An 8,336-nucleotide genomic window follows, 5' to 3' on the forward strand; every position below is an offset into this window, starting at 1 on the left:
ACTAAACCAAGAAGAGATTAACAGCTTAAACAGACCCATAACACAAAAAGAAATTGAAACAGTAATACAAAACCTTCCAACTAAAAAAAGCCCAGGACCAGATGGATTTACTCAGAATTCTATCAGACATTTAAAGACGATCTACATCCAATACTACTTAATTTATTCTAAAAATAGAAATGGAGGGAAAATTTCCAAATTCCTTCTATGAAGCCAGCATCACTCTCATACCAAAGCCTGGTAAGGATACAACCAAAAAAGAAAACTATAGACCCATATCCTTAATGAACATAGATGCAAAAATTATGAAAAAAATACTTGCAAACCACATACAGACACACATCAAAAAGATCATTCACCATAATCAAGTAGGCTTTATCCCAGAGATGCAGGGATGGTTCAATATGTGCAAATCAATAAACATCATTAACCATATAAATGGACTCGAACACAAAAAACACAATGTCATCTCAATAGATACAGAAAAGGCTTTTGACAAAATTCAGCACGCATTTATGTTCAAAGTCCTAGAGGGAATTGGACTGGAGGGAACATACCTCAACATAATTAAAGCTATATACAACAAATCCACAGCCAACATCATTCTAAATGGAGAAAAATTGGAAGCATGCCCATTAAAATCAGGAACCAGACAAGAATGTCCACTATCTCCACTCCTTTTCAACACAGTGCTTGAAACTCATGCTAGAGCAATAAGACAAGAGAAGAAAATCCAACTAGTACTAATTGGGAAAGAAGCGGTCAAACTATCACTTTTTGCAGATGACATGATACTATACCTAAGAGATGCCAAAAGTTCCACCACAAAACTCCTAGAACTGATCAACACTTTCTGTATAGTGGCAGGTTATAAAATCAATCTACAAAAATCAGTAGCCTTTCTATATACCAATAACAAGTGATTGGAGAAAGAATACAGGGAACTGCTCCCATTCACAATTGCTACAAAAAAAAATAAAATATCTTGGAATAAATCTGATGAAAGACACCAAAGACCTCTACAATGAAAGTTTTAAATCATTAAAGAAAGAGACTGAGGAAAACACCAGCAGATGAAAGGACCTCCCATGCTCATGGACTGGAAGAGTTAATGTTGTTAAAATGACCATCCTACCAAAAGCAATATATAGATTCAATGCAATCACAATCAAAATCATAGGATGACATACTTCACAGAATTAGAAAAATGCATCCTTAAATTCCTATGGAGGCACAAAAGACCCTGGATAGCCAAAGCAACCCTGAGCACAAAGATCAATGCTGGGGGGATTACTATACCAGAACTAAAAGTATATTACTGAGCCATAGTCGTAAAAACAGCATGGTACTGCTACAAAAAGAGACACATAGATCAATGAAACATCATTGAAGAGCCAAACCTGAGGACATGTGATTTCAGCCACCTGATATTTGACCAAGGTGCCAAGAACACACAATGGAGGAAAGACAGCATCTTCAACAAATGGTGCTGACAAAACTGGATCTCTACCTGTAGAAGAATGAAAGTAGATCCTTATCTTTCACCTTGCACAAAAGTCAACTCCAAATGGATCAAAGACCTCAATGTGAAGAGAAAACCCACAGAATGAGAAAAAATCTTCACCAGTGACACATCTGACAGAGGTTTGACATCCAAAATATATAAAGAACTCAAAAAACAGACAACCGAGAAACCAAATGACCCAATCAAAAAATGGGCTAAAGATCTAAACAGAGAGTTCTCAAAAGAAGAAATAAAGATGGTTAAGAAACATCTCAAAAAGTGTTCAACGTCATTAGTAATTAGGGAAATGCAGATTAAAACCACCCTAAGGTATCGCCTTACCCCAATCAGACTGGCTAGGATCAAGAGAACAAAGGATACCAAATGCTGGAGAGGATGTGGAGAAAGGGGTGAACACTCATTCACTGCTGGTGGGATTGCAAACATGTGCAACCTCTGTGGAACACAGGGTGGAGAACTCTTAAAAAACTAAAAATGAACCTACCATATGACCTGGTTATACCACTCCTTGGCATATACCCAAAGGACTCATCCTATTATAGAGACACTTGTACAACCATGTTTGCTGCTGCTCTTTTCACAATAGCTAAGAGATGGAAGCAACCTAAATGCCCCTCAACTGATGAGTGGTTAGCAAAAATGTGGTATATTTACACAATGGAACCCTATTCAGCAGTAAAGAAAGATGAAATATTGAAATTTGCAGGTAAATGGATGGATCTAGAAACTGTTATACTAAGTGAAGTAACACAGACTCAGAAAAACAAACCATGTAAGTTCTCCTTCATATATGGCTCCTAACAACAAATCCTTTTAAATTCTAGGTCCTTTTAATAAGATGATGCTATACAGCAGTCCCTTCTGCATGAAATAACTACCATCATCATGACCTCCACTGAGCCTGATTGCTAAACATAGTCACAATTGGGGTTGTTGATGGTTGTGCTCATTCATTAAAAGGGTGCCAAGCAGGGTCACTGGACCCTCACCTGAGTATCCAGCCACTCTTCTCAGCCAACTAGTCCAGCCTTGGAAGACAAAAGAAAAATGAGGAAGAACCCAATAGAGGGATGCTTTTGGAAGTCCTTGCCAAGAAAATCCAATGGACTCTCATGAATATTTGAAAATTGCCCTGTTCTGACTTTTTTCTAATTCCCTGTCTAAAACTTGTAATGCTAATTACTCTTGTCTTTACTTCTCCTTCACATCTCCCATTCATGATTCAAGGACTTTCTTCTCCCCTTAGAGACAAGAGTTACACAATTTGGGGGTCTTTTAGATAGACCAACTGAAGGGGTAGTCCAATTGCCTCACCCTGCATCCCTGTTCAACATGGAAGAAGCCAGAGTGGTTGGATAATGCTTCGTAAAGCTATCCTACCTCACTGAAGGGGGCAAGCACCTCCATTCCTGCCATTTAAGACCCTTGACTTACCCAGCATACTGTTCTGGAAAGTTCCATGTATGTTCACATATCGAGCCACTTCACAAGACTTCCTGATGAGCCCTATTTGGAAGTGAAACATTTGCTCCAAGGACAATTGTGCTTTTTCAAGTATATGAAATATCCTGTAGCCAGAAGAATCAAGAGAAAATGAAAACTTACTAACGACCATATATAGTTATAAGGTAACAGATACAAACGCCTGGCAGACCACATAGAAAGAAATCAGAACCTTTGAAATAGCTCAATTAACATTGTTCATAAATTCCTCTACTCTGATTTGAAAAATGAGGGAAACTCATTTATGGTAATACATAAGAAAGAGTAAATCAAGGGGAAAGCAAGAGAAAAATAAAGAACACTGTATAAAACAGACTTAGAGGCAAGAAAAATACAGTCCGTGTTTGATATACTTGACTACAAACTTATTAGCTGCTGAGAGATGTGGTGACTGATCTAGATGCTCAAAAAACAGAAAGGATGCATGGGTCCTGAGAGCAGCTGTCCAGACAGAAATTCTGACTATGTAACAAACAACAGCCCCAATCGCATGCATACCTCAGGATGGTCATGAAAGTTTATGTGGATAGTTAAGGAAGCTGTTTCATGTGTTATAGTTTTTAGATGCTTTCTTATAATATTAATATGTTAATCTTAAAGTATATATCTTTCTGTGCTACCAGTAGAAGTAGAACACACGATGTTGAGCCATCATTGAGTAGCGGTTGAAAACCTGCCCATGTCCAAGCATTAGAAAGTTTTCCATCTGACACACACTTACACTGTGGAGACAAGTTGATGCTCACAGCTACCAGAAGAGGCACCATTCCCAGAAGGAGCATCAGCTCCTGGCTGCTGGAAGAGCCGAGAACAGGAAAGGCTCACTTCTGACAGCTGCATGTCAAGTTCCTGCCATCCTAAATGCCCTTCAGGTCCTGAAACTGGCAAGTCTGTGTGTCCTATAATGGCCTCTTGCAAACCACGCCCCTTACAAAGAAAAAGAAAACATCATTTTTCATGAATTAAGCCATTTAATGTGGGTACTTGAGATGCAGCCTACACAGTCAGTCTTAGTTATCAATGTTTCTACCTGACCTGCACTTCAAAGATGCCCTTTAGGATAATAATCCACTAGGGCACAGTTCTAAACCTGAACCTTTGTACAGACCCCCAAATAAAACCTTATCCAATAATAAAGTACAATACTTCATCTCCCACTTCATTAGGCACCTAATATATAAGGACTCAAGTATCATAGGCTTGTGTGGTGGTAGTTAGTCTCCCACATTTGATGGGGGAAAATTAATACAGTCTGCAAGAAATCAGACCTAGTAACTCCTCCCACAATCCCTTGATGCAGCACAGTGGGGTTGGACTCAGTGGTTAAGAACACTACTGACTGCTCTTGCACAGGACTCAGGTTCAGTTCCCAGCACCCACGTGGTGGCTAACAACCATCCGTAATTCTAGTTCTAGCAGATCTGACACCCTCTTCTCACCTCTGCAGGCACTGTATAACACTGGTGTACTTACACACATGTAGGCAAAACACTCATACACATACAAATAAAAATAAACAAATCAAAATAAATTAATGCAGGAGAATGACTCAGTCCTGTTATTTCTGAGCAGTTGTCACAAAATTTAAAAACTTTCATTGTTGCCTATTTTGGGAATCTTTAATTATCAGATAGCCCAGCTACCTGTGAATAGCCCAGCTGCCCTGCTGAGAAATCACAGGAGGTTGCTATAGAGAAAAGAGAAACCCTGAGACTCTGGTGTCCCTGCTGGGCATCCAAACTCCAGGTCCATCCAAACATCAGGCTGTGGCTATACAAAAAGTACCTGTAAGACCATCAGAACCCACCTGGCTGAGCCCATCAACCCCAGAGTCACAAGAGACCAGAGAGTATGCTTTTTCATCAACTGCTGAGCTTTGGAATGGTTTATTAGGACACGTCAGCTGACTTCTGTCAGAAGGACTATCAGGACTATCTCACATAGGTGAAGAAGAGTGCTAGCACCTGCAGCAGAGCCCACTGAGTCAATCCCAGCTCTACACGGGCTTTTCCTGTGCCTGAATAACTTCAAGCACACCTTTCTGTCTGCCTACTAGCCCCTCAGACTTCTCTTAGCCCCTCATTTAAGACTCAGACTCTTCTTTGGGAGAATTTCCAGATGCCAAGCTGCTGTGCACCTATGCCATCTGCTCCGCTCAGCCCAGAGAATGGCTTGTGTTCCTGCACTCTTTGGCATGTGGAGTGGATGCTGAGACAACATTAATGAGTTGAATCACACACACTTACCTCGGTTTTCATCTTGCTGGGACATCATTTCTATGAGCATGAATTTTATTAGTTTTAGTATTTTGCTAATTTCATTTCATAATGTATATAAGGAAGAATTTTTTTAAGAAACAAGTAATTCTGAGAGGGGCAAAAAGGAATGATAAAAATAAGAGTAATCTAATTTTTAGTTCTCAGTAAGAAAAATAGGTTCTAGGGGCTGGAGAGATGACTCAGCAATTAAAAGCATTGATTGCTCTTGCAGAGGACCTGGGTTCAATACCCAGCACCGACATGGCATCTAATAACTGTCCATAACTCCAGTTCATTCCCAGGGGATCCAATGCCCTCTTCTTACCTCTACAGGCATTGCATGATAATGGGGCACTTATATGCATGCATGCAATACACTCATACAAATAAAATAAAAATAAATAAAATTTATAAAAGAAAAATAGGAGGCAAACGACGTGGGAATCTTTCTAAACATTTTGGAGTCTGTGTGAATGCTCAACTTGATAGCAGAATCCTGGGCAGTGACAAGGAAAGAGCGTGAATTTCAAGACCCATGATCACTAAAAGCCACAGCTACAAACTGCTGCATGTTGACTGATGGCCAAAGTTCTCTCTCCACTCTTCTTCCCATATGCAACTAGAAACGAGGAGGGGTAAGAGACCAGGAAACCAGGGGAGCAGCTGTATATGTCTGGAACTTTGGGGTTCTCTAGAGGATGGGCAGGTAGGTTGTGAGGTTGTGGCAGGACGTGAGCACATCTACTCCCAAAGGTCAGATGGTTTGGGATTGATAGGCAGCCGCCACGCAGGAAGCAGTTACCTTTTAGTGATGCCAATACTTCCTTGGTAAAAAGTCCAGGTTTAATATCAGCATCTTCAGTGACTGAGTCCAAAGTATGAGCCCAGTTGGTGCTCTTGAAGGGATTGAATGGAGGATACTTACAGCGTCCTCCACTGCACGAAGCAGCTCTCTTAAAATACTGGTTCTGTTGAAGGAGGCAGGGTGACACAGCATTGCACAGAGACTACCCCAGATGCTGGAGTTCCCAGGATAGGGGGGACCCTCCTCACACAAGTGTCCATTCAGGCAAGTGGCAGAAGCATTCTTGGTCAACAACTGGAAAATTAATGAGAATGAAAAGAAGAGGGAAGTCTCAGTGATGTTCTCCGTGGAACCAAGAACTACGCAGCTACTCAACTATGCATAAAAATGTTAAAGTACAGCAAAAGGTGCTTCTAAACCTTGCCTTTTGTTCTCTTTTAATTTTCTAGAAAAATTCAGAACAGACATGAATACTGCATGAGCTTCTTGAAAGTTTTATGAAAATAGTGTGGGTGTAATCCTTGGCTGATTTACCTGCTTTAACCCCCAAAAGAAAGTATCTGCTTCATCAGGTCCAGTGGGTATAAAGCCCCTTGCTGAAGTCTCTAGGTGAGTGAGGATTTCTGCAAGATCAAAATTCTGGTTTACTCTTCACTGCTGGGTTAGACTTCTTCTTCAAGCCTGGGTTTTATGCATAGCCATGAAACAATCAACTGAATTCCAAAAATATGCATCTCAGTAAACTTGACCTGCTATTCAACATTTCATTATCTTGCTTAAAAAACAGGGAAAGTGATTGAATGCTACTTTATCCATTTTAAAGACTCACTATTACGGGGGTTTGACATGAAAGAGTTTTGCTTCTAAAACAACACCCCTCGTCACTTTTTTCTCTCTCATTTCCTCAGACAAGGGTTGAAGGAACAGTACCCACAGTCAATAGAAGTCAAAGAAGGGCATTCTGCAGCATCAGAAAGACCAAGATCTCACAAGGACACAGAAATATGAAGTGGGGGCAATCAGATGTGCTGATGCCCTTCTGCACAGGGCACCAGGGAGCATCTCCAGTCTGAGAGCAATGGAGCTGGTGTCAATGAGAAACTTAAACCATCCCAGGAAAGGGCTTGTCCCAGACCACACTGCAGACTTTGCTAAGCACATTGTACATCCTTCGCTGACAGCAGATGGCACGTCCAAAGTGATACGCCTCCTAGAGACTGAGACGCATAAGCATGTATATGGCACCAGGAGAACTCAGCTTGAAACTTTAGAAGCTCGTCAATCTGTTTACCAATAACTGTCTGGTTTCTCTTGATGAGTGCACCACAGCAGCAGGGCTGGTTTACCTTGGAGGAAACTCAAATCCTGGGCTACCAGGTTCCTGAGAGCAGCAAATAGCTGCAGCAGCCTCTTCAGAGCTGGTGCCGGGGGCAGGTCCTGCAGTACACACTGCAGCTTCCCCAGATGTTGGAATCTGAGTGCAAAAATAAATAAATGAAATGGAAATGGAAAACAAGCCAACACTCCAAATCCTGAAATGAAAGTTCATGCAAAGGAAAATGCCTCACTGCGTCAGGAATAGTGCTCACAGACTGACTGGAAAGCCCACTTCATCATCTAACTGGCTTCTTGACAAATTGCATTGCTGAGTGTGCTGTTGCAATGATTCTTTCAGGTATTAGATATAGAAACATTCTCTTTACCCCAGAAGAGCATAAAACAGGTGAGAATTTAGGATAAAGTATGAGTCGACATTTACAAATATTTGCATTGCTAGGAATGTTGGCTTACACCTGTCATCCCAGAACTTGGGAAGCTAGCATAGGATTGTGAGTTCTAGGCTGGTGTGAGATACACAGTAAGACCCACTTCTTGATGCCTTAAATCTTATAGTTATGAGGCACAGAAAATTAATCTGAGTTTCAAAATATTTAGATAGTGTACTAGTGGCATAAAGGACCCATCAAGGTAGTCCTAATTAAGACAAATTAAGAGTCTCCAAGACCAAAGGAAGAGCAACCGGTAAGGCTGCTTGACATCTACAGTCCCTGAAGATTACAGACTCAAAGCCATTCAACCTGGGGCTTGCTGCAAATGCTGTTCTATTTAAGATAACTGCCTTGAAAGCCTGGCAGAAAAATCAGGGGGGGTGGGGGGGGGGGCAACGTGCCTAGTACCAGCAGGCTGCTCCTGAATTCCTGCATAAATGGCTGGGGCAGACAGAAGAGGGAGGGGCTGCGGGGAG

At 41.2% G+C, this 8,336-nt stretch overlaps 1 protein-coding gene across 1 annotated transcript in view; it reads right to left on the reverse strand.

The window, feature by feature from the left end:
• Abca13 (ATP binding cassette subfamily A member 13) overlaps positions 1-8,336 on the reverse strand; it is a 449,044-nt gene that overhangs the window by 365,444 nt on the left and 75,264 nt on the right. The window contains exons 11-15 of the mRNA XM_017802262.2: positions 7,438-7,565; positions 6,626-6,714; positions 6,212-6,385; positions 3,750-3,955; positions 2,960-3,093 (exon numbers count right to left, since the gene is read on the reverse strand). Of these exons, the coding sequence (XP_017657751.1) occupies positions 2,960-3,093; positions 3,750-3,955; positions 6,212-6,385; positions 6,626-6,714; positions 7,438-7,565 (731 nt within the window). The remainder of the gene's footprint in view (positions 1-2,959; positions 3,094-3,749; positions 3,956-6,211; positions 6,386-6,625; positions 6,715-7,437; positions 7,566-8,336) is intronic.

This window comes from Nannospalax galili, unplaced genomic scaffold (genome assembly GCF_000622305.1).
Source record: "Nannospalax galili isolate Female #2095 unplaced genomic scaffold, S.galili_v1.0 scaffold304, whole genome shotgun sequence".
Taxonomy (NCBI): domain Eukaryota; kingdom Metazoa; phylum Chordata; class Mammalia; order Rodentia; family Spalacidae; genus Nannospalax; species Nannospalax galili.